The 27,495-nt window shown below is 42.2% G+C and overlaps 1 protein-coding gene across 5 annotated transcripts in view; it reads left to right on the top strand.

Annotated features, from left to right (window-relative positions):
* Positions 1 to 27,495, top strand: part of aatkb (apoptosis-associated tyrosine kinase b) — a 321,493-nt gene that overhangs the window by 36,719 nt on the left and 257,279 nt on the right. For all 5 annotated transcript variants that reach the window (XM_073026295.1, XM_073026299.1, XM_073026298.1 and 2 more), the window contains exon 2: positions 14,408 to 14,434. In XM_073026295.1, the coding sequence (XP_072882396.1) occupies positions 14,408 to 14,434 (27 nt within the window). The remainder of the gene's footprint in view (positions 1 to 14,407; positions 14,435 to 27,495) is intronic.

Raw genomic sequence — 27,495 nt, 5'->3', positions numbered from 1 at the left:
GATTACAGTTGATTGGGGTTGCGGGGTTGCTGGGGCTGGAAGGGCCTGTTGTATTGCTAAATAAAGTAAATTTTATTTAACTTAAGTAGTGCAAATAGAGGGCAAAAATAGTGGGGCAGTCTTCATTATTTTTACTCTATTTGCACAACTTATTCAATTAATTAAGCACAGTTTGAATGTGTTCTTACGTCAAGCTGTTTAGTGGGGGCAGTTCCTGTGGCAAGAGAGCTTTGATTGGCCTTTCCTCTTGGTACTGGGGGAAGCTTTGATTTTTATTACCAGCCTGTGTAACTGGCAGCGCTCCAAAGATTCCTGACAATGGAGAGGACTGCAACCAGCCGTCGTAGCTTGACGCTGCTGCAGAGAGAATCACACAGGAATTACCTATCTGTGTGCACGGCTCTTGTCAAACCGCTTCAAAGACAGGCTGAGAAGGGATAAGGGTATTGAAGGTTGAAGATGTTTTTTTTCTGTCATTCTTCAGTACAGGACTACAAAGGAGAGTGAAATGATTGTTGCTCTGGATCTGATGCAGCACAAAAAAAAAACACAAGTTAAAATATAAATAGATAAGATCAGCTTATATATGTAGACTGAGCAAAGCAGGGGTTCCTAAACTTTTTATGCCACAGACCCCAGGGTGGGAACCCCCGAATTAGAGTGATAATGAAATACAGGAGTATCTGTACATAAGGTGACTCTGACAGGAGATCATAAAGTGACTTGGCAAGAGGAACCCAGCTAAGTAACAGCAGGGCATATGGGGCAACGGCTGTGTCAGTGTAGGAATGCTACATAAGGGGAAGGTGAGGGCGTAGGGGGGTGAAGGGTGTTGAGGGGTTCGGGGGAGGAGTGGCTGATGTGTATGCAGTGGTGTTGGCCTCTTTCTGGCACATTTCTCACACTCACAGTTGAGGCTGGCAAGCACCCTTTGAGAAACTTTACCTGTTTTATAGCTGCAGATACTGTTTTTTTAATCTTCCTTTGGACAGCTCAGTTCAAGTACTTCTTCAGAAGATGTATTTAATTGTGTAGACTGACAGCGTAGAAGTGGGCCTTCTGGCTCACCTGGTGCCTGAAGATTAGCAAGCACCTCTTCCTTCAATCCCATTTCATTCTGCCCACATTGCAGGCAGCTGTCACTGTGCCAGCAACCTGCGTTCACTGCCGCTTCTGTCTGTAAGGAGCCTGATTGTACACTTTTCCTGTAATCCCTGTGGGTTTCTTCCAGGTTCTCCACTTCCCTCCCATGTTCCAAAGATGTACAGGTTAGTAGGTAACTTAGTCACATGGGTGTGGGCTTATTGGGTCAGAAGAGCCCATAACTGGGCTGGATCTTTAAAATATTTGGAGCCTGTGCTTCTCACCCTACGTACCATGATTATTAGAATTACAATCAGTGGTCATTTTATTAAATACACCTGCTTGTTAATGCAAATATTTAATCAGCCAATCATGTGGCACCAACTCAATTCATAAAAGCTCGCAGTCATGATCAAGAGGTTCAGTTATTGTTACAAATTCGAGATTATGTTAGGAAATATATACCTAACTTTGAGGTTTTAGACGAACATGAGTCCCTGGAGGCAATAAATAAATTTGATCCTGTTACTCATAGTGCAGTATCCTATTTTTATCAGATTCCACATAACTGAGCTTGGGTGAATACTGCAGGTCTTAAAAAAGCATGGGTGGATGAATTGGGTATAGAACTGACAGAGGAGGTCTGGGATGAGTGTTTAAGGAGCATACATGATTGTTCGGTCAACATCAGACACAGACTCATACAGTGTCTCCATTATTCTAAAGAAAAGTTGGATAGCTTCTACCCAAATGTTTCACCAGTCTGTAGTAGATGTAAATCTGTGAACAGTAACTTGTCACATTCATTCTGGTCATGTTGTAATCTTTATGCATACTGGAAAAGTATTTTTCACTGTTTCTCTGAGGCTTTTGGGAAGCAGTGGGAACCGGACCCGCTCATAGCCATCCTTGGAGCAACAAGCTCTCTATCTTCAGCCAATATGTATGAAAAAGTAGCAGTATTTGGAATGGTGATTGCTAAGAAGTTAATCCTGCAAAGGTGGAAAATGGACTCAGTGCCTATGTACAATCTGTGGCTGAGAGAATTGGCAAACACTTTACATTTGGAGAGACCGAGACTATGTAATGAGGACAGAGGGGACATCTTTGAAAGGATATGGGGCCCTGTATTGGACTTCCTTACAGGGTAAGGACTGAGGTTTTTTTGGTGCGGTGCACCTCTGCTGTGTATGTTTACTTTTTGCCTTTATATATTTCTTCTCTTTTGTTGTTCAATATTTAATTTGATTTTGCTATGGTTGTGGTTTTTATGGTTGTGCTGTATATTTTTCCGTTAGTTTTTTTGTTAGATTTTTCCAAGTCTGTTCACATAAAACAGTAAAATATATTTTTTTAAAAAGAGGTTCAGTTGTTGTTCAGACCAAGCATCAGAATGGTGAAGATACATGATCTGTGACTTTGACCGTGGAATGATTGGTGCCAGATGGGGAGGTTTGAGTATCTCAGAAACTACTGATCCCTTGGGGTTTTCAGGCACAGCAATCTCTCGGGTTTACAGAGAATGGTTTGAAAAAAAAAAAACTCCAGAAAGTGTCAATTTTGTGGGTAAATACACCCTATTAATGAGAGAGGTCAGAGGAGAATGGCCAGACTGGTTCAAAATAATAGGAAGGCAACTGTAACTCAAATAACCATGCATTACAACAGTGGCGTGCAGAAGAGCATCTATGAATGCACAATACATCCAGCCTCGAAGTGGATGGGCTATAGGAGCGCAAGACCACGAACATGGTGCAGGAGGCCACTGAGGGTATGTGATTTTGTTTAAAAAGAGCCCATCCATTGCAAATTATGACAAGAAGCTACGTAATAAAAGACCATTAGTTCAAAGGGCTAAGTACTAACTGTGCTTCTGTGAAATGGGAGAGTTTGTTATGAATATTTCCACCAGTTTTTACATTTAATAAAAGAACACACCAGCTTCACATTGGCAGCTGATAAAAGCATGCATTAGAATGTGAACAACTCCTTAATGTGATATTTGATACCTGGCCTGCCAGGAGAACTGGAATAAGCCACTGTTGAAGCATGCGCCTCATCCAATTTACTTGTATCCAGTTGAACTGTGCCGAGGCTTGTTGTCACTATGTGGAGATTGTAATGACTGGCTACAGGAATAAGGTTAACTGTTGAAAGTGAAAGGATTTAATTAAATGCACTGTGATGCCAAAAATAACACTGGGCTTGGGGCACAGAAGAAACATATTGTGCATCACGTGGAATTCAACCCAAGTTGCTGTCATTCTAATTTATTTTTATCTTCCTGGTTGAAGTTAGCAAACCTTAATCAAGTTCAAGTTTGTCATCTGACTGTACAACCAAGGAAACAATGTTCTTCCGGACCACAATCCCCCCACAATACAAATATCACCCACAAAATAAACAATATATTTATTTATTGAGATACACACAGAACAACCCTTCCAGCCCTTCGATCTGCATTGCCCAGCAATTCCCCAATTTAATAGCATAATCAGCATAATCACAGGACAATTTACAATGACCAATTAACCTACCAACAGTATGTCTTTTAGACTATGAGACGAAACCCAGGAGCTCATGGGGAGAATGTATAATTCCCTTACAGGCCAATTACAATGACCAATTAACCTACCAATCAGTATGTCTTTGGACTGCGGGGGAAGCTGGAATACTTGGGGGAAATCCATGCGGTCACGGGGGAGATTGTATAAACTCCTTACAGGCAGTGGCGGGAATTGAACCCGGGTCGCCTGTACTGTAAAGCGTTGTGCTAACCACTACGCCACAGTGCTGCGCATTACCACATATAAGTCGATAAAGTATTCAAAATGCATGTGAATTACACAGCACAGGTAAACAGTGATGTGACTCACTTTGTGAGCCTCAAATGAGATTGCCTCTGTTCATTTCAACAGATTTATTTGGAGTTAGTTCATCATCGGATTCTATTCATAGAATAAATATCAGATGTGTAGACTGTTTCCAACCCCGAATAAGTTAATGGCATTAACAGCCTGCATTCTAGTAGCAACCCTTAATGTTATGCAATGTCCCAGGACAAATCTTGACTCCAAGTCACTTAATGACTTGACCGGCAAATTTCCATTCCTCTCTCTGTTTTGACTTCTGTACACCAGGGAGACTCTCTCCTCCCCTCCAGAGTTCTTGGCAGCTCAGTAATTGTGCAATGGAAACTCAGTAAGATTGCAAATGGTTGCTAATCTAACCATCACTTTCAAGTTAAGCTATCTCGTGTTGGCATCCAGAGCATTATTACAAAAAAAAAAGTCTATGGTACATGCAGGATCAGATGTTCAGAAGCAATATAGCACTTGAAGACTTGATTCATGTGGGATAGTTTTGGCAAGATACCTGTCTATGAGACCATTAGACATCGGAGCAAAATTAGGCTATTCAGCCCATCAAGTTTGCTCTGCCATTCCATCAAGGCCTTCTCCCCATAACTTCTCCCCCTTACTAATCAAGAACCTATCAACCTCCACTTTAAATATGTCTAATGACTTGGCCTCCACAGCTGTCCATGGCAATAAATTCCACAGATTCACCACCCTCTAGCTAAAGAAATTCCTCCTCAATTCTGTTCTAAATGGATGCCTCTCTATTCTGAGGCTGTGCCCTCTGGTCCTAGACTCTCCCACCATTGGAAACGTCCTCTCCATATCTATTTTATTTGGGATTTTCAATATTCGATAGGTTTCAATGAGATTCCCCTCATTCTTCTGAACTACAGTGAGTAGGGGCCCAGAGCCATCAAATACTCCTCATATATTAACCCTTTTATTCCCGGGATCATTCTCATTAACCTCCTCTGGACCACCTCCAATGCCAGTACATCCTTTCTTAGAGAAAGAACCCAAAGCTACTTGCAAAACGCCAAGTTTGGTGTGACCAATGCCTAATAACTCCTTAGGAGGAGATAGGTACGGGTCAGTTCCTATGAAAGGATGTACTTGGATGAACATTCCTGATAAAGTTTCACGACCCAAGATGTTGACTGTTCATTTCCCTCCATAAATGCTGCCTGACTTGCTGAGTTCTGCCAGCGTTCTAAGTGTGTTGCTCAAGAATTTTCAGCATTTGCAGAATATCTTGTTTTTATGTGTGAATTAGAATAGCTTTCCTCTTCTGCTACAGCCCTTTGTGTTTTATATCAGTTATTACATTGGCTTGGGACAGAGTCACGTTTCTCATCCAAGACCCAGGTAAAAAGGTGGACTTTGGAGAAATGTGACTCACCTCTTGAGTTTATCTTTCCATGGTTTGTCACCTGATCTGAATTCCCTGATTAGATTGCTGCTTTGGACTCTCTCCCAAGGATCCATTATTCCATTTTTGATGTATCAATTCTTTGCTTGTGTATAAAGCTTTGATGATGCCACCCGCAGGGTGGAGGAGCAACACTCTATATATTCCATCTGGGTAGCCTCCAACCTGATGGCATGTATATCCATTTCTCCTTCCAGTAATAATTTTTCCCCCCCTCTTCTGTTCCCCACTCTGTCCTCTAACATCTTCTCACCTGACTATTATCTTCCCTGGGTCATCTCCTTCTTCCCACTCTCCTCTCCTATCAGATTCCTTCTTCTCCAGCCCTTTATCTTTCCCACCTATCATCTCCTTGGTATCCTCCAACCCCTCCTCTCACCTTTTTATTCTGGCATCTTCGCCCTTACTTTCCAGTCCTAACGAAGGGCCTCAGGCCAGAACATCGATTCTATTCATTTCCATAGATGCTGCCTGACCTGTTGAGTTGCTCCAGCATTTTGTGTGTGTTGCTTTGTATAAGGCATCATTTAACTTGTTCATTTAATATTTAAAGCTTACTTGATGTTTTGTGAATTGTTTATGTGGTTAATGAATATTAATGGTGTATTTCACTAGTCTGTCCAAGTTCCAATATTTTTGTTTAGTGAGGCATTACAGTTTTAGTCTTGTATTAGTTCTCCTGGTGTGAAAATTGCAAAGCAATTTTGCTTCCATTCGATAAACTTTCCCGAGCTCTCTTTTAGTAATTGGTTGTTGAACTTTTAGACAAACTCTGTAACTCCAGTTGTCCTAATCAGTCTACTATTTACATTCATCTTCTGATCCAGGCACCTTTTTGTGTGTTTCAAATTGGTGAAAGTAGACTCCATTCAAAGTAAGCTCCCTGAAATGCACGTTAACCCAATGGTTTCACTGGCTGCTGCCAGCTGCCAACTGTTTCCCAAAGAAGTGCTGAATGTGGTGCCCTTTGCCCAGACAATGGCGAATCTTTGGAGATTTCTATCGGAGAGGGTTCTCAAGAATATTTAAGGAGGAGATCAATGGACTTTAGGTTTTGAGGGAATCTAGAGATAGTACAAGAAGTGGTGCAGAGGATGGTGGTCAGGAATGATGGGCTGAATGGTCTACTGCTGTACTTTTTATGTTTAATGTTAATGCATCCATTTGGGGATGTGGATAAGTGCAAAAGAGTTATCGCGTTATGTGGCATAGCATTAGGCCATTCAGCCCATCACATTAATCCCATCTTCCAGGACCTGGAAGTGTTCTTGTGAGTGACAGAGGGATAGAAGCTGTCCTCAAGCCCGGTGTATGTGCTTTCAGGCTTTTGTATCTTTTGCCTGATGGGAGAGGTGAAAAGAAAGAATGTGTGGAGTGAGTGAGGTTTTTGATTAATAAGTTTGTGGACATGGGGATGAGTTGCTATAACCTATTAGATATGCTTAAAGAGCTGTGGGATAGGAACTGTCTAGATTAGCATGAAAGGCTTCCTATGTTCCCACATTCCAAAGATGTATGGTTGGTAGGTTAATTGATCACATGGGTAGAATTTGGTGGCAGGGGCTTGTTGACTGGATGGGCCTGTTACTGTACTGTATCCCAAAATAAAACACATCTCTTGCTTTCTTCCTTTAGATGGGAAAGTTATAATTTTCTCTGTCTCCTTCTCTCAATGAGAAGATGTAAACAATCTTCTTCCACCATTTTTTCTCTCTGTCAGTCGGTCAGTCTTTTTTCCTTCTCTCTGTTAGTCTCTGTCTCATCTCTCTATCTCCTTTCTTCTCTTTCACTGTCTCTTTTTCCTCTGTCTGCCCCCTCACTTTCATTGTCTTACTCCCTCCCTTTCTCCTCTCTGTCTGCCCCTCCCCCTCACTTTCCCTGTCTTGTTCTCTCTGTCTCTTTCTCCCCTCTCTGTCACTCTTTCTCCCGTCTCTCTCACTCACTCTTTCATGCTTTCCACTAAATGTTCTCCCTTCCCACTCAGGCTCCCCTTTCTATCTCAATCAGTCATCTTGAAATCGTTGCTTGATATACTGTAACCTCTTACCATTTCACATATTATTGAAATGACATTTCTTTATCTCTGGAAAATCATCCTTGATTTGCAGGGATGAATTTCTATTAAGCAGGTTGCACAACCCATTAAATTCCACTGCACGCATTAGCCACTCAACTAAGAATCTCATCTATCTTTCACCTCCAACTTCGGGCTCCAAATAGCCAGAGCCTCTGTTTAGCTTTTTACTGATTTTTGTGTGCTTGTTGGGTTAAGTTTTCAGCTGTCATTTTGTTTTTAAAGTGTTATAAGTGGGATTTCTGTTCTGAAATAAGAATAAAGCTTACACTGCAGTGGTTGTGATCGTGAGGAAAGCAGTGTATCCGGATTTTAATTCTGTCACTGATGGTAACGTTGGGGTTTGTGTGAACTGCAGCATTATTTTTTTTCTGGAATACATTCAATGAATTGAGGAGTTAATTAACACGGATCTGGCAGGGCAGAGTTTATTTGCTGTGCCTACAGAGGTTTGGTTTATTCGTTTACAAGGTTTTTAATTTTATTGAGATGCAGCGGGGAATAGGCCCTTATGGCCCTTTGAGTCCCGTTGCCCAGCAATCCCCTGATTTAACCCTAGCCTAATCACAGAGCAATTTGCAATGACCGTGTACCCTGCCAACTGGTATGTCTTCGGACTGTGGGAGGAAACCGGAGCAGCCAGAGGAAACACACGTGTTCACAGGGGCGAACGTACAAACTCCTCACAGACAACGGCAGGAATTGAACCCGGGTCGCTGGTACAGTCAAGCACCGTGCCAACCACTATGCTTACAGACAATGGCGGGAATTGAACCTGGGTCCGCTGGTATTGTAAAGGGCGGTGCACATTCCAGAGGGTGAGTAGGTTAATTGTTTCAAGGTCACATGGGTGTAATTGGACAACACGGTATCATTGGGCCCAGAGGACCTGCTGCCATGCTGAATTTCTAAATGCTGGAAATCTGAAATAAAAACAGGAAATGCTGGAGACACCATGCTGCAGTTTTACAAAACTTGGTTAGAGTGCACTTAGAAAGGGCTCATTTCTGCATTGAGGGCTTATATAATTCTATTACTACTCAGTGAGTCAGGTGGCATCTATGGAGAGCAGCAGTAGTAGCACGATCACTCGGGTCAAGTACGATGTTCTCCTGAGGGGCTGTCTATTGGTGGGTCCTCAGGGCTGTAGAGGCTGATCTAGGATCCACATATTCTGGTGCCGTGTGGGCAAGAGTAAGTGGTGGCCGTGGCTAGTGGTCGTGTCTCTTGGTTTTTCAGTCTCTCCTTTCACAGCTGCCACTTGTACTGTTTGGCATAGCTTCCTCTTGAACAAAATTCCTCCAGGTGTATCTATTAGCGTGGCGGGGTGGAGATGCATCTCTAGCACAGGAGGTGCAAGGCGCCCCTTCCCTCTGCTAGCCTGCAGGTCACCCTTGGGCAAGTTGCAGCTACTGAGACCACCCCGATCAGGATCACGTGAAGCCACAGGAGCAGGTGTGGGTGGTCGTATGAGTAGCTGGTGCGTATCACAAGTCCTGGTTATGTGACCACTGATGCCAGGCAGACAATCTCTGAAGAGTATTGATAATGGCTGGGGGTCACCTGTCTTGTAAAGACACTGCCCGGAAGAAGGCGATGGCAAACCACTTCTGCAGAAGAATTTGCCAAGAACAATCATGGTCAAAGACCGTGATCACCCACATCATATGACATGGCACATCATGATGATGTAACTATTGAATGCAGTGTCCTCCTGGTTTTTAACCGTAATGTTGAGTAGACAAACAGACAATGTTTCAGATTGAAGAAACATCATCAGAATGGAGAAAGAGAGAAAGCAACACAATCTAGATCATAGACGGGTGTGGGTGTGGTGAGTAATTGTGCCACAAAGGGGTGACATAATGTTGTAATAAAGGATAACTTTATTTGATATCCTTGCTATGTGTAATATGTTGCTAATGTTATATAGTTTGGTCAATGGGACTTACCTAGCAGGACAGCATTATTTGGAGTGGCAGAGTAACATAGTGGTTTGCACAATGCTTTACAGTCAACCCTAGTTCCGTTTCAAAGGTGCTTGTACGTTCTCCAGTGACCGCGTGGGTTTCCTCTAGGGGTCCCGCTTTCCTCCCACGGTCCGAGGACATACAGGTTGCTAAGTTAATTGGTCATTGTAAGTTGTCCCACGATTAGCCTGGGATTAAATCAGGGGATTGCTGGGCAGCATGGCTCGAAGGCCTGGAAGGGCTTATTCCTCTCTGTATCTCAATAGCAAATAAAATTACATTAGTGGTGGAAGCAGAAAGGCCCGAATGGTGAAAGTGGACAGTCCTGATTCAGACAGAGAGAAGGACTGAATTATCTAAAGTCAGAGAATTCATTGTGGAGTCCTCCTGACCTCCCAGCTATGCCTGAATCAGACACTGCTCTCAGTCCTTCTGTTCGATGGAATGCTGGTCCATGAACAAGCATGGACTAGATGGGCCAAAGGGCCCATTGTGCTCTGTGATACTATTTCCCTCCCCCTTTTCTTTGCAATTTATAGTAATTTTGTCTTTGTTTTGTGGCTGGAAAAACAACAAATTTCATGTCACAACAGTATGGCAGCGTAGTGGTTAGCGTAACACTATTACAGCGCCAGCGAACCACGTTCAGTTCCACCACCGTCTGTAAAGAGTTTGTCCGTCCTCCCCAGGACTGCATGGATTTCCTCTGGGTGCTCTGGTTTCCTCCCACATTCCAAAGACATATGGGGTTTGTGAGTTAATTGACCACCTGTGTCGTGACGCACACTCGCAGGACGGGGCCCAAGTGAGGAAGAACTGCAGGCTCTCTCTGTCGCAGCCGTTGCTGGCACCGACTCAACCCGAGCGTGGCAGAAGGTGACCTCAGACACGGGAATCGCCGACGACGACTCGGCCCCAGGAGCAGAGGGCGGCAGATTCCCCATGAAACAAGAACACTAACAGAGCCTCAGAGGAATGACTGAGTGGCACCACAAGAACAAACTCTCTCCAACACAATGACTCTGCTAAGGCACTAAATGAGAGTCCTCTTTGAATAATCGTAGAATGCGGGAAAAGCCGTGCCAATCACAATTAACTCGGAAAGGTTAAACCGAAACCACAAGGGCTTAACGACTCTAGTTAAAATAACGATTAGCGAACACTGGCTCAAGAACTCCAGAAGCTCAACGCTCTACGGCAATCCGCAGAGATCCACAGGGCTCATAATAACATGGGTGTAATTCGGTGGGTGTGAGCTCAATGGGCTGGAAGGACTTGTAAAACAATGATAACAAACCTGATTCCAATGAGCTTGAAATATCCATTCAGGAGGCAAGAAAAGCTAATGGCCCTCTTAATCATAGAACAGATCACCTCCAGCAGTTTTGGCTCTAAATTAATTTTATCATGGGCTTGTACGTGGAATATGCGGGCATTGTGCCATGGTGTGATCTTTCATCTTTGACAAATATGAATGGGTTATTGAGGGTAATGCAGTAATTCTCTTTCATGCAGTTTTCAACAACAGTGGTTTCCAGGAATTCATATTAAGCGAGGACCGGTCACCATTCACTAAAGGAATGATTAACAACGTTCAAATAATGAGATTATTTTCAGAGCTGGCAGAAATAACCAGTTGTGATTAGTGTTTAAACTTCCTAGTTTTTGTAGGTTTGGACCCCTCAGTAACGTAATGGTTAGCTCGACGCTATTACAGTTTGGTGCATTCTGGAGTTCGGAGATTAATTCCTCTGCCGTCTGTAAGGAGTTTGTATGTTCTCCCCGTGACTGGGTTTCCTCTGAGTGCTCCGGTTTCCTCCCACATTCCAAAGATGTACCATTTAGTAGGGTAACACATGTAAGACACTGGAGGACCTCAGCAGCATCTGTGGAAAAGAGTAAACAGTGGACGCTTCTTGCTGAGACCCTTTATCGGGATGGGAAAGGAAGGGGAGAAGTCAGGGTCTTGGCCCAAAATTCTGACTCTTTACTCTTTTCCATAGGTACTGCCTGGCCTGCTGAGTTCCTCCCATGTTCTGTGTGTGTGTTGCTTTGGATTCCCAGCATCTGCAGATTTTCTCCAGTTAGTAGGGTAATTGGTCTTTGTAAATTTTCCTGTGGTTAGGCTGATGTTATATAGGTGGTTGTTGGGTGGTGTGGCTCGTTGGGCCAGAAGGGTATGTTCCACATCGTATCTTTAAATAAAATAAAATAAAGTTCAGGATTTTTAAAGTAGCATTCAACAAAAGTGGGTATTTTTAGTTTTAAGGCAAACTCTTGACAGGCATCAACTCTGCAAAGCACTACTGAATCAAAACTGGGAATAATCACATCGTTCAACAAACACAAAATGCTGGAAGCAGGTCAGGCAGCGTCTCTGGAGGGATCTAAACAGTTGACGTTTCTTAGGCAATCACCCTATCTATACCTAGGCACATGCTTTGTAAAGGAATTGTCTTGAAGTTCTGCAGAGAGTTTCTGATGATAATTATTTACCTCAATCTGCAGCTCCAAGACCACCCTTGTTCAGAGCTACATTTTAAAATTCAATCTGCAATCTACGTTCAGATCTGAAGACTGGTTGCTGTTGAAATTAGTATTTGCTATATATCATAACTCCAGAGTATGTCCTAACAATCCATTCTCACACTAGGAGTCAAGAGACTTTGTAAATAGATTTTATAGCACTGTGTAAAATAATGAGGGATGCACTGCAAACAATTATGAGTGGTCGCATCTGGAACTGGGAATATGGTTGAGATTGAGGTCACCAACTATTTTTATATATTGTACATTTCCTATTGTAATTGATGTTTTTATATATTGCACTGTACTGCTGCCACAAAACAACAACTTTCATGATATATATCAGTGATACTAAATCTGGTTTTGATTTTGAGCACAAGAGAATCAGATATAGGAAAAGTTTCAGTCCATTTAGCCTGCCAGGTCTACGTAGCCATTCAAATACAGCCAAGTGCAAGGTGTTGCAGTTTGGGAGGACCAACCAGGTCTTACACAGTGAGCAGTAGGGCACTGAGGAGTGTGGTAGAACAAAGGGATCTGGCAATACAGGTCCATAATTCCTTGGAAGTGACATCACAGGTAGATAGGGTCGTAAAGAAAGCATTTGGCACATTGGCTTCATAAACCAATGTATTGAGCACAGGAGTTGCAATGTTATGTTTAAGTTGTATAAGATGTTGGTGAGGCCTAGTTTGAAGTATTGCGTGCATTTGTGGTCACCTACCAATAGGAAAGGTGGAAATAAGATTGAAAGAGTGCAGAGAAAATTTTACAAGGATGTTGCTGGGACTTGAGGACCTGAGTTATAGGGAGAGATTGAATTACTTTATTCCCACAGTCTTCTACGCTCTAGGGGAGGTTTGATAGAGGTGTACAAAATTATGAGGGGTATGGATAGGCAGGCTCTTTCACTGAGATTGGGTGAGACTAGAACTAGAGGTCATAGGTTAAGGGTGAAAGGTGAAATGTTTAAGTGGGCATGAGGAGGAACTTCCTTCAGAGCGTGGTGAGCACGTGGAATGAGCTGCTGGCACAAGTGGTGGATATGGGGTCAATTTCAACAGTTAAGAGAAATTTGAATAGGTACATAGATGAGTGAGGAATGGAGGACTATAGTCATCCAAAGGGTCAGTGTGGATATGGTGAAGGATTACAAATATCTGGGGATACGAATTGACAATAAACTGGACTGGTCAAAGAACACTGAGGCTGTCTACAAGAAGGGTCAGAGCTGTCTCTATTTCCTGAGGAGACTGAGGTCCTTTAACATCTGCTGGAAGATGCTGAGGATGTTCTACGAGGCTGTGGTGGCCAGTGCTATCATGTTTGCTGTTGTGTGCTGGGGCAGCAGGCTGAGGGTAGCAGACACCAACAGAATCAATAAACTCATTCGTAAGGCCAGTGATGTTGTGGGGGTGGAATTGGACTCTCTGATGGTGGTGTCTGAAAAGAGGATGCTGTCCAAGTTGCATGCCATCTTGGACAATGACTCCCATCCACTCCATAATGTACTGGTTAGGCACAGGAGTACATTCAGCTAGAGACTCATTCCACCGAGATGTAACACTGAGCGTCATAGGAAGTCATTCCTACCTGTGGCCATCAAACTTTACAACTCCTCTCTCGGAGTGTCAGACACCCTGAGCCAATAGGCTGGTCCTGGACTTATTTCCACTTGGCATGATTAACTTATTATTATTTAATTATTTATGGTTTTATATTGCTATACTTCTTCACTACTCTTGGTTGGTGCGGCTGTAACGAAACCCAATTTCCCCTCGGGATCAATAGAGTATGTCTGTCTGTCTGGTGGTGTGGGAAATAATGCTTCTGTAGCTCCTGTGGCTCTGAGAAGATGATATGTCTTGGGTGGCGGGGATCTAAGATAATAGATGTTGCCTTTTTGAGGCAACAATTGGGTAAAAAAAAAGAAAATCTGTTGTAATCGGGAGTTTCCAACCTGGGGTCCACAGCACCCTCGATTAATGGTAGGGGTCCGGAATAAAAGTAAGCTGGTAATTGTAGTGGTCTAAGTGGTTATCGTAATGCTATGCTGAGATGTGCAGGTTGGTTTAAGAACTTAAATGATTGCTGGGAAGGGAAGTGTGCTTAATTTCAATAGCAAACAACAACAGCAGCCTAGCTACACTGCTCCCATTACTAATGTATAATTCACCAATTCAGTAACACCCGCTGTAGATGTTCCAATCCTATAGCATCCTTGCTACAGTGTGGTGACCAGAGCTTTGGACTAAACAGTCTTTGACACACCTCTCTGATAACCTTTCTGTATTCAGTGCTCTGGTCAACAAAGGCAAGAATCTTGTCTGTTTCCCTAACCATCTCATCTTTGTCTTGATACTTTCAGGGATTTATGAATATGTAAATTATATGAATAATAATGCAAATCCCCACACTAATTAACTTATTTCTTCTGTTCCCTTTGCATTCATTACCGGAGCAGGTCACTGGACGTCGGGCCAGCGAGGCGGTGAGTACACTATGATTTTCTCACTAAAGCAAGATTTGCCTGAACAGCGTTAGAAATGGCAGCACTTTATTTTGTGTGATGGTGAAAATCTTTATCTTTTATGCACACAAAACGTTTGGAATCTGTTGTTAAGTTGAACACCAGAAATTTAATAAGGACCTTGCCATATCTTTATTTGCCTGCCCCTAGTTCCAGAGTAGTTGGTGAAATGATACCTGAACCCATCAGATGTCTTCCTGCTGAGTGTTGGATTCTGATGCTTTTGTGATCCCAAGACTCCTTGGAAGTCAAGAATGAGGCATAAATCTTGTTGCTTACGATTGTTTTATTCAGTGTTACAAGAGCCAAGGAGAGGAAGAACCGCGGTGAGAGGCAAAGAAATGAGAGGGACTAGAACGTAGTAGAGCCTCCTCATGTCAGACTAGAGGTAACAGAAATTCCATTGATAACGGTTAACCAATAAGATAGCCAGATTCAAGTAATATGACAACCTCACTGAAAGCAAGAAGTTTCCACAGAAGTACAGAGGTAACTATAACCACTGGGAGGCTCGCTGCATGTCGGTGATTATATACAAATACAAACAAATGAAACCAAGAAAAATACAATTCTACCACTCAGTCTAGCACTGGGTCCCAGGAAGTTTGCCTGGTTGTTTGGCATGAGTTTGCAGAGTGTGTCCAGTGTGGGACAGATCATGATCCCAATGCCTGGTTGAAAGTAGCGCTCACATAGAAGGAATGCCATTGAGTTTTGTCTGGCATGCAACCAGTGGTGAGGAATGGTGGCTCTGTCACTACAGTGGAACTACTAATTTTACAACTTTCTGTAGCTTCTTTCAGTCCTGTACAGTGCCCCCCCCCCCACATACCAGACAGTGATACATCCTGTCAAAATGCTCTCTGTGGTACATCTATAAAAGTTTTTGAGTGTTTTAGGTGACAAACCAAATCTCTTTAAACTCCTAATGAAATATAGCCGCTGTCTTGCCTTCTTTATAGCTTCATTGATATGTTGGGACCAGGTTTGATTTTCAGAGATCTTGACACCCAGGAACTTGAAACTGCTCACTCTTTCCACTTCTGATCCCTCTATGAGAATTGGTTCGTATTCCCTTGTCTAACACTTTGCAAAGTCTACAATCAGCTCTTAAATGTGGCAATCAGAGCTAGTAAAGTTAATCTATATTTCATGGACTCAGAATAATTTCAGGATGGGAGAGACACTGGCAGATGGAGAGAATGATTTGTTTAGGTAGTCCCTCTAATTGTACTTTCCTTCAAATTTAGAGATTCTTCACGTTATCCCCAAGTAATCACTGTGCTGATTTTTAACTGGGTAAAACATTTATTGAATAGTATTCATCTAAACATCAAACCACAGGTTAATTGCAGATAATCGCCAGTTGAATTCTCAGTCCCTCAAATCCCAGTCAGGTTTGTGTAATGAGCTTGGAGTAAATTTAAGATTGACTGGCCTGCTTTGTCTGTGGTCTAACTGGCATTGGTCGTGTGGGGATCACCACAAGGACAATCCGTGTTGCAAATGGGAGTGCTTGAGCAGATGAGAAGCTTTAGATTTTATGCATTTAAAAGCACAGAGTGATTCATTTTGTTTTCCATGACCTTGAGGGCAAGTGAAGAGGAATAAATCTTTGAATTTTATGATCTTTATTCTACAATGGGCTGTGCAGCCTGTTGTGGTACAGTGGACTGATGGAACCCGTTCTGTTGTCATAGAGATAACTGGCATGGAAATAAGCCCTTTAGCCCACTAAGTCTCTGCTAACCACTGAGCATACATTTACCAGCATTTCCTCTAATTTTTCACAGCTGCACAGATCAATCACTGCTCTGAGCAGGAAATTTTTACACAGGCTGAAAACTGTGTGGCACTTTAAATGCTTCTTTCATAATATGCATATTCTGAATAGTTAGAATGAAAATTGGAAAATCACATACTTTTGACGATTGATTGAAGGGTAAAACGAAATACAGTACAACAAACAAATTATTTCACGTTTCAAAAACTTTTACTCGTCTGTCTTTATTCCACCTGCGCTGCAACAAAGGCTATGTGCGTGGGGGCATTTCAGTTATAGTGCGGCCGTGCAGCTTAGAGGGAACTGTGATTTATACCAACCTTGCACTAATCTCTGGAACATGAAACAATATGACCTGGCAAAGGGCAGGCCATTGGGCCCACAATATTGTGCTGAACTAGTTAAGCTAGAAATTAAAACTAGCTCTGCACATCTTCTTTGAACTTACCCTTCTCTTCTCTCCTCTCCCACTGGGGGCAAAAGATACAAAAGCCTGAAAGCGCGTACCAGCAGGCTCGAGGACAGCGTCTGTCCCACTGTTGTCAGCCGATGAATGGTGCGCTTGTACATCAAGATAGACTCCTGGCTGCACTATCTACCTTGTTATGATCTTGTACTTTATTGTCTGGCTGTACTGCACTTTTTTGGTAACTTTTACACTCTACTCTGCGTTGTCACTTCTATCAGATTTGCTCCTTTACCTCTTCAACCCATCACCTCCCAGCTTCTCACTTCATCCCCTTTTCTCCACCCACCTGGTTTCACCTATTACCTGCCAGCTGGTACTCCTTCCCCTACCCCCACCACCTTATTCTGGCTTCTTTCCCCTTCCTTTTCAGTCCTGATGAAGGGTTTTGGCCTGAAACGGTTAATTCCTTTCTACAGATGCTGCCTAACCTGCGGAATTCCTCGAGCATTTTGTGTGAGCTATTCCGGATCGTTATTGTTTTACCTTGTTCTACCTCAAAGCACTGTGTAATGATCTGATCTTTTTAGGTAGTACGCAAGACAAGCTTTTCATTGTTTTTCGATACATGAGATAATAATAAACCAATACAGGTTGAGTTCCCCTTATCCAAAATGCTTGGGGCCACAAGGGTTTTGGATTTTGGAATATATATAAGAGTTTGGAATTGCCATAATTTCTGACTCTGAATTTATGTGCTACTGGTAAGCAGTCTGTGTCTTCCACTTGTTCATCACACACATGTACAGTACTTAACATTAAAAATTATTACATACCGTTAGTAAAATAAAGATATAACATGTGCAGGGTAACAAAAACAACACAGCTGCATCGGGTGAATACCTGAATCAGCTGTAGAACAACAACGAACAATGCCAGGCTTTCAGTCTCCACCTACGATGCTGTGCTTTGATTAAAAGGTTACAGTGCACCATATTTGTATTCACTACTCTCTGGGTTTTATGTAAGCTGTAAAAACAATCAGCATTGTAAACTTGTTCTGGTGTTAGATTTTCATCAGCGATGATCTTCATAAACTCATGCTGCTTTGTGATCAGTAGACGCTTTATCTTTAAAACATTTTAAGTCTTTAAAAATGTAATGCCGCACCTTTTCTTAAATTCCTGCAACCTGAAATATTAATAATTTTGTAATATTCACAATTACCGTCAATTTTCAGTTTGTTGGATCAAGGTCAAGTCCAACATCAATTTACCCAATGGGAGCTGTCCGCATTTCATTTGCTCCTCCGCAACAGAGGGAAACTGCGGTACAGAAGGCAGAGCTGCTGTCTCACTCTCTAGCAACCTGGGTTCAATCCCCATGCCAGGCATTGTTTGCGTGGGGCTTGTATTCTCCCCCCTGTGACCACATGGGTTTCCTCCCACAACTTGAAATCTTATGTGGGTTGCTAGATTCATCAGTCATCGTAAATTGTCCATCGTGTATAGGTGAGTGGTAGAACCTGGGTGAGATAACAGGGGATGTGGGGAGAACAGCCGGCATCTTTTCCCCAGGGAGAAAATGTTACTAATACTAGAGGGTGTACATTGAAGATGAGATGGGATTGATATCGGTTAGGCATCCCTTATTTGAAATTCCAAAATCCAGAAACCTCTAACATCCAAAATATTTTTGAGCCCTGACATGATATCACACGTGGAAAATCCCACAGTTTACTGAGAAGGTTCCCAGGCAATGCACAGGACTCTGCACACCACCAACAGTTCTGAGAAGTGACCTCATACTTGTAATGAACAGAAGTTAGTGAAAATAGAAAAACACTGCAGGAAGTGAAGAATGAAATTCTTGATCATGTATTGAAAGGATACATACATCAGCGTCAGAGCAAAAATATGCCTCTTAATAATTTTGTCAGTCGATGCTGATCATAAAACAAGCAAAGATCTATCACAATGAGCTAAAAATTGATGGTAATTGTGAATATTACAGAAATGTGAATATTAGAGGTTGTATAAATTTAAGAAAAGACACGTCATTAAATTTTAAAAGATTTTAATATGTTTTAAATATAAAGCGTCTATCAATCATGAAGCAGCAGAGAAATTCATTGATGGATTTGCAAAGATCACCTCTGATGAAAATCTAACACTGGAACAAGTCTATAATGCTGATTTTTCAAAGTGTAAAGTAAATTTATAATGAAAGTACATATATGGTGCCATACACTATCCTGAAATTAATTTCTTGTAGGTATTCACAGATGCAAAGAAATACAATAGAATCAATGAAAAATAACACACAAAAACTGACAAGCAACCAATGTTCAAAAAGATAAACTGTGCAAATACAAAATAGATCAAATAAATAAATAACACTGAGAACATGATTTGTAGAGTCCTTGAAAGTGAGTCAATAGATTGTGGAAACATTTCAGTGTTGAGGTAAGTGAAGTTATCCTCTCTGGTTCAGGAGCCTGAGGGTAGAAGGGTAGTAACAGTTCCTGAACCTGGTGGTGTGGGACCAAACGCTCCTGTACCTCCTTCCCAATGGCAGCAGCAAGAAAGGAGCATGACCTGTTTGGTAGGGTCCTTGATGGATGAAGGGAAGAGGTAAATAGAACTGTCAATCCTTGCTTAATGTTGCATTTAGAATCATCATTTATATTATAAGTTCTATATGAATTTTGTGTCAGTCGATGCTGGCATTTCAGTTTGAAAATTTTTGGTTACGTTGATTTGCTTGTCCTGATGAAAGATTTTGGCTTAAAGCATTGTCTACTTATTCCCCTCCAGAGATTCTGCCTGGCTTGTTGAGTTCCTCCAGCAATTTTGTGTGTGTTACTTTGGATTTCCAGCATCTTCAGAATCTCCTCTGTGTTTGATTGCGTTGGTAGAGCTTGTTGAGTTGAAATAGGAGGACGTTATGTTGAAGTTATATAAGACTTTGTTAAGACCTCATTTGGAGTATAGTATGCATTTTTGGTCACCCACCTACAGGAAAGTTATCAATAAGATTGTAGAGAAAATTTACAAGGATGTAGCTGGATTCTGAGGACCTGAATTATAGGGAAATGTTGAATAGACTAGGACTTCCCCATAGAAGAGTGAGCATAGGGGAGAATTGATAGGTATCCAAATTTTGAGGGTCTAAATAGGGTAAATGTAAGCATGCTTTTTCTACTGAGGTTGGGTGGAACTAGAACTAGAAGTCATGGATTAATGGTGAAAGGGGAACTTCTTCACAGAGGGTGGTAAGAGTGTGGAATGAACTACTAGCTGAACTGGTGGATCTGGGTTCTATGACTAAAAGGTGGTTAGATACTGGGTGGGGATGGGGGTTTATAGTGTTGAGGGACCGAGCAAGAGATGGTGGAGGACTCGATGATGGGGCCCAAAGACTGTTTGGGAAGAATGGTGGCCAGAAACACAGTAGAAGAAGAGTTGGTGGTCAAGTGCTGGAATATGAGAGACTGATTTAAGGTGCAGAAGTTCCACGACAAAGGACAAGGAGACAAAATTCACATAAGAGAAAGGTGAGATATAGGATAGACAGAGAGATTCAGTTGATCTGGACAACAGACAGGAAATGGACGTCAGGATCAAAACCCAGATGGTGTTTAAACCTCAGTGGACCCATGTGTTTTAGAGTGAACAATATTTCCCTTGTCTGATTTGAACTGGAAGAAGTTTTTGCTGTTCTTGTTGGATGTTGTACAGATAGAATTGGGAATGAGGAAATAGTAAACTGGTTAACATTAACATGCATATGAAACTTCCCTATGGATCAGCTCATCCCAGATCTACCAGGGAAATTGGAGCTAGGTGTACACCCAGATACCTGTGCCTTACACTCACCTGCTGTAGTGAATCCACGAGCCAAGGCGAAGACCAGCTGGCCCACTCCAGTGAACCCAACACTCATCCTCTGGAACCTCCTCAAGAGTGCAGAGGCAATTTACAAGGATGCTGCCAGAACTTGAGGACCTGAGTCATAGGGAAAGGTTGGGACTTTATTCCCTAGAGCATGGAAGATTGAGGGGAGATTTGATAGAGGTATACAAAATTATGATGAGTATAGATTGGGTAAATGCAAGCAGGATTTTTCCACTGAGGTTGGGTGAGACTAGAACTAGAAGTTGTGGGTTAAGGGTGAAGTGCTTAAGAAGAATGTAAGGGGGAATGTGTTCATGCATGGTCCTAGTTTAATCTCTTCACTTGATGGTTCTTTTGATAAAGAGGCAGAAATTTGAGATTCTCAGATTTGAATATTTTTGCCCCACAGCTCCTTGTCTTTACAATACTTGACATAATTGTATAATTTAAGGAAATGGTGAATTTTTCTTCTGTTAATTGTGCAGAAGGAACCTCCTTTTGACCACTGGGGCTCCACCTGTACTCTCTTCAGACAGGTGAGGTGTGTCTTTTGGGAAAGCCCTGCCGCACAGTTTGACAATTAATCTGGCATCTTTGAACGGGTGAATGAAATGCAACCTTGAATGTCACCGTCAACTGCGACTGCAACATTTTCCTTCAGATATTTTACTTCCAAGGTGGGAGTTATCTTCAAAAGGTGATGCAACAACTGTTAAGGACCGTCTCCACCCAGGACATGCCCTCTTCTCATTGCTACCATCAGGAAGGAGGTGCATGGACCTTAAGAAACACACTCAACATTTAGAAACACCTTCCTCCCCTCTGCCTTCAGATTTCTGAATGGACAAAGAACCCATGTACGCTACCCCACTACTTTTTGGCTCTCTTTTACATATATGTAAAAGATATATAGCTTTAACTTATAGTGTTTTTATATGTTGCATTGAACTGCTGCTGCAAACCGACACGTTTCACAACATATGCCAGTGATATTTAATCTGATAGTGATTGTAATGTGATTTTAATTCATTACATTGTGTGCGTAGTCAAGAATGGCACATTCTGGTTTATAATAGTACAGTGGCATAACAGTCAGTGCTGAATCTTATAGCTCCAAATACATTGGTTTGGTGAACTTGATTCACCAGATACATTCACAGTATTAGGAATTTGCTGTGGTGTGTTGGTTAGTGTGTGACATGCAACAAAAAAAAAACAACATTCAACAACTATAAAAATAGAAAAAGTATAGTAATTAAAGTTAGAGGTTAAAGTACAGATACAGAATAAAATGTGCATAAATACATAAGTACCAGCATGTATTTACAATGTAACACAAAATGCTGGAGGAATTCAGTAGGTCAGCTATATCAAGGAGATGTTCCACCACTCATCCAAGAGGCTTATTCAGTTCTGATCCATGGTGGGTAGTTTTCTGGCTTATAAACTCTGAGTTGTTTAAAGGTATATGAGGGTCATTAAGAGTCTTAGAGGTAATGAGAGGGTCATTAGTCTTATCTTTGCATGAATGAAGGTGTGAACTGTTGTGGAGACGCCGGGGTAAAGATGTTAGGACAGCATTGTGAGTAGCTGATAGGGGGTGTCGTACCCCACTCCCTCTGTTTTCCAGTTTGACAAAAAATGGCTTCTTTAATCCCTCTTTCAGACCGCCTGTCCTCCCGGTCCAAAGTGTGCACATTGTTATCATCAAAGGAGCCAGTTGCCTTGATTTACACTGCTTGAGACTATGACCTGGATGACTGAGAACCTTCATAGACAGTAGGTCAGGTAGCATCTATGGAAAGGAATAAAGAGTTAATGTTTTCAGCTGAGACCCTTCATCAGGATTGATCATCAGGATCTCAGCCCAAAATACTGACTCTTTATTTCTCCCCATAGATGCTGCCTGACTTGCTGAGTCCCTCTAGCATTTTGTATCTGTTACTCTGGATTTCCAACATCTGCAGAATCTCTTGTGTTTATGTGTTTACAGACTGTCTAAATGGAGTTTGCACCTTCTCCCAATGACCTTGTGGGTTCCTCCCAGCTGCTCTGCTGTTAGGTTGAATAGCTGTTGTCAGTTGTTCCAATAGATCTGTGGCCAAAAGTTGTCAACAGGGAGTTGATTCATGTGGGTAAGTTGTAGGGCTGTGGAGAAGCAAGGGGGCAAGGGATTGGTGGGATTACTCTGCTGGGAACCGGAACAGAGTCAATAGACCAATGATTGTCATGAACCCTTCAGACCATTCTCATTCTTAAGTGACTAGTTTTTGATTTCAACCCATGTTTGGGTTTCCTGTGTTTTATATTCTATTTAAGGTTATTCTGGACCAGCGCTCACCGCTGAGTCCTGGATTCGAGTTTTGTGCGCACTAGTCCCGAATAAGTGAGCTCTTAGTTTATTCCTTGAATTGTTCTCCAAATGAATCTTCATCATTAATATCTACTATGGAGCCCTGTGTTTACCCTGCACCTGGGTCTACTCATCTGAAGATCGCTACAACGATCTCTTCCTAAGTAAGGTCAGACCAGAGAGCATTGGAATCATGTGGGTGAAGGAACACAATGGTGTGCGGAGGTGAGCAAATTCTGCAGTAAGGCAGGAGTGAATACACCATAGGAAACCTCAGTGCTACTGTGGCATCTGTGATGGTTTATCCCATCTGCTGTTTGGGACTTAAAGCACTTAAGAAAACAATATTTCATATTGGATGGCAATGGAAGATTTTATTTGGAATACCACAGATTGGTGTCATACATAATGCAAGTATTTCCACTGACGACGATGAATTGTATGTTAAAAATTAATTCCCATCTGGTTATTAGACCATCAATGAAAGTGATGTGGGATTGTCATAAATTCTAAATGTGCACAAAATGGACATGTGTCTTTATACAAATTGTAGACTCCTTTGTTGCAAAGTTTCTCTGTGGAAGGCAATTCATTCCAGCACTCACATTTAAGATGAAAACCTGATTTGGGTTATGGACCATGCACTTTTTTTCAGTCTTTTATGTTCAGTGTTTTCACTGTTCTCTCTTGGGTTTTTTTTGTGTGGGGGTGGGGGTTTGAGGGTTGATGTTCTTTGGGTTTTTTGTGAAGGGGAGGAGATGAGGGGCTGATGTGTTTTTTGTGGGGGGAGGAGGGGTTTGGGGGTTGAGGATCGAGTTGCCATTCTTTTTATTGGGGGCATGGGTTTGCTGTTTCCCTTTGAACGGACTTCCATGAATTTTCTTTGTTTCATGCCTACTTACCCAGCTGGTGGTGTAGTGACATCAGCGTCGGACTTCGGGACGAATCCAGCCATCTCCCCTGCATGCTTTCCATCCGTGCTGGGTTACGAGCTGGAACTTTGGAAAACTCACCCGGCAGAAGGCAATGGCAAACCACTGCTGTAACTTGCCTCATACACGGTTCCCCATTACGTCAGAGAGGCATGGAGGGAAATCGTCCGCTAATCGGAGAAACTCCGGGTGCGACATTCCTTTCCTTTCATGGCTATTTGGAGAAGACACATCTCAGAGTTGTTTACTGCCAACGTACTTTGAAATAAATGAACCTTTTGAACCTTCTGCTATTCCTTGCACCTCTTACAGCCTTGGTTGTTGAAGATCATTCCTACAGCGCTTTCTTGAAACAGCAGTTTAGATAAAGAGAGTGTTGAGCTGATGGGGATCTGCTGGGGCCTTTTTGGGCATCTTCTCTGCTGAGCTTAGCTGAGGCGGCGATTCTGGGACTGAATAAGTATCACCTGTGCTCCTATGTCAACAACCAACGTAGTCCGAGGATGTACAGTGTCGCCATGCTTCCAGCCAAGAGTGGGTGGTGCCTGGACAACAGCATGGCCAAGGCTCCCCAATCTCTTCCCATCCCGTTCTTCCTAGTGTATATACCAACTTGGCATTTGACATTGGCGATGTATTATTGGAATGAAACCTGCATATTCCTGACTACCTCATGATGGGAAGGAAGTGGAAGCTTGGGGATGGTGCAGAAGATGGTTAACAGGATGCTGCCTGGATTAGAGGGTGTGTACTATAAGATGTTAGACAAACGTGGGTTGTGCTACGTTAGACAAGTTTGGGATTTTTTCCCTCTGGAGCGGCAGAGGCGAAGGTATGGCATGATCAGATGCTAAAATTGTTGACTTGATTTCCCAATGTCCAGTTTACTTGTTCTTGAAAAGTTTATTCTCTTCTGAAATGTACTAATTTTCGAAAGTAGCTGAAGTACTTTGGAAGAATGAGCATCAGTTTCTGGCTAAATAAAATAGCAAAAAGAAATGGGAAACCAGTAAAGTGCCAGAAAATGGTGAGCCGAAAAGCAGTACAAATTTCATGACGTAGGTGAGTGATGGTAAACCTTATTCTGATACGGGTCTCTATTGTGGACTGAGAGTTGGGAAGGGGACAGGGAGAGGGGAATCGTGGTTGGGAAAAGGAGAGGGGCGGGAGCGGGCATCACCAGAGAGACTCTCTGTAATGATCAATAAACCAATTGTTTGGAATCAAGTGGCCTTGCCTGGTGACTCAGAACTGAGTGTATCTGCACCTGTGCCATTTCCTTCCCCCTCCCCCCACAGCTCCTGCAAACTCCTTCTCTTCCAACCTGTCCCACACCCCTCCCGCAGTGCTCCACCCTCACCATTCCCAACATCCTTTTCTCCCGCCAGATCTGCAAACGTGTGCTCCGCTCCACATTGAAAAATGCAGCACTGTACAAAAGTCTTATGCACCCTGGCTATATACAGGTGTATATGTGCCTAAGATTTTTGCACAGCACTGTAGAGAGGATGTTTACAGTAGTGGAGTACAGCCTCAGAGTACAGAGATGAGGAGAAATTTCTTTAGCCAGAGGGTGGTGAGTCGATGGAATTTATTGACACAGGTGGCTGTGGAGGCCAAGTCACTGAGTATACTTAAAATGGAAGCTGAAGTGCTCTTGATTAGTAAGGGGGGAAGACAGGAGAATGGGGTTGACAAAGAGGAGAAAATCAGCCATGATGGAATAGCAGAGCTGACTCGATGGGCCGAATAGCTTATGGTTTTACAGTCTTATCTCATGGGCTGTTAGGAATAGAAAATTATTTATTGTAGTTGGTTTACCATTGTCACGATTACTGAGATATACTCGAAAACTTAATTTTGTTTGCCAGACATGCTCCTCATCTCAAAACATAAGTACATTGGCTGGTACAAGGGAAAAGCAATTACAGAATGCAGAATTTAGTTCTGTAGTTGAACAGCTGCAGAGAGATTTCGGTGCAGGTCAGCAATAAGGTGCAAGGCCATGCAAGGGAGATCATGAGGTCAAGATTTCAAGGTTGTTTAATGTCATTTCCTCTACGCAAGTGTAAAGGAGAATGAAATAATTATTACTGCAGATCCGATGTAGCACAAAAAAACCACAATAAGATATAGAACGCAATAATAATAAAATCACAATAACTTTCAATGCTTAACAACACAGACAAAATGCTTGAGGAACTCAACAGGCCTCAGCATCTATGGAAATGAATAGATGGTCAATGTTTTAGGCTGAGACCCTTCTTCAGAACTGGAGAAGGGTCTCGGCCTGAAACATCAAATGTTTATTCATTTCCATAGATGATCTGCTGAGTTCCTCCAGCATTTTGTGTGTGTTCCTTTGGATTGCCAGCATTTGCAGACTTCCTTGTGTTTATTAATACATAAGATTGTTTATGTCCATTGATTGTAGTCCGTAAAGTGATGAAAGGCAGAGGAGCGTCTGTGTACCAAGTGATCGATGTGTTATCGTTGATGTACAAGAGGTCTTGTAACAGCAAGATAGAAGCTGTCCTTGTGCCTGGCAGTCTGTGTTTAGAACTTTTGTAGGGTCTGCCCGATGGGAGAGGTTGAACAGAGTGGGTCGAGTCTTTGATTATGTTGTCTGCCTTTCTGAGTCAGTGAGAAGTGAAAACAGAGACCATGCCTGGGAGGCTAATATTCATGTTGGATTGAGCATGATGGACAAGTATACTTGTTCTGGACAGTACAGTTGTCTGTTTGTAATGGTGTTGACTAAACTGAGGTAGTGCCAGTTCCAGAGCTATGAGAGGACAACATTGTCTACCTTGGTCTCTGAAGAATGAACTAATAGGTTTAAAGTGTAAAAAAATGTGAGAGATCAAAGACTAGCTTAAAGCCTTCTCCTCATGGAATATTGGCTTTTATAACTAATTAGCACAGAAACAAATTGATTTGCAAACAGAATTTTAAAAAAAATCCTTGTTAAAGATTGAGGTGTCAAGAACATCTAAAAACAATGTTTCCTACTGAAATACCCATGGCTGTGACTGTATATTTTAGCTGTAGTATCTCTAAACGGGAATATTTGATGATTCCCTTCAGAGCTGCATGCAAAGACACGCAACTTTCCACACCATCTTGGGGGGGAAAAGCCATCCAGGACAAGCCCTCTTCTCATTACTACCACCAGAGAGAGGTACAGGAGCCCCGAAGACACACTCAATGTCTTAGGAACAGCTTCTTCCCCTTTACCATCATGTTTATGAATGGACAATGAACCTGAAAATATAGACTATAGATTTCTTACTGTAATTTATATTTTATGTATTTCACTGTACTGCTACCACAAAACTACAAATTTCATGAAATATGTCAGTGATAATAAATGATTTGGGTGTGAAGAGATGGAATTTCCTTTGCGAATGGTTGTTATCATACTTCTGCAGTTGGAGCAGTTCTCTATTAAAAATGTGAGGGGATTAGAATTTTGGAGTTTTAATGCAATTATTCTTCGGAGTTATGGAAAAGGGTTGTCCAGGAATTTGCAGTGTACCTAATCATTTGAGCTTTTTGATGACTTACAGACATTCCTCCAACTTCTGGCTCCCAGACATTTTTACATTTAATCTCTTCACAATTTGCAACTGTCCCTTCAGCTTCCACGGCC

The sequence above is a fragment of the Hemitrygon akajei genome, chromosome 22 (genome assembly GCF_048418815.1).
Source record: "Hemitrygon akajei chromosome 22, sHemAka1.3, whole genome shotgun sequence".
Lineage (NCBI taxonomy): Eukaryota > Metazoa > Chordata > Chondrichthyes > Myliobatiformes > Dasyatidae > Hemitrygon > Hemitrygon akajei.
The sequence above is the reverse complement of the archived record's forward strand: the minus strand, read 5'-3'. Positions and strand labels throughout refer to the sequence as shown.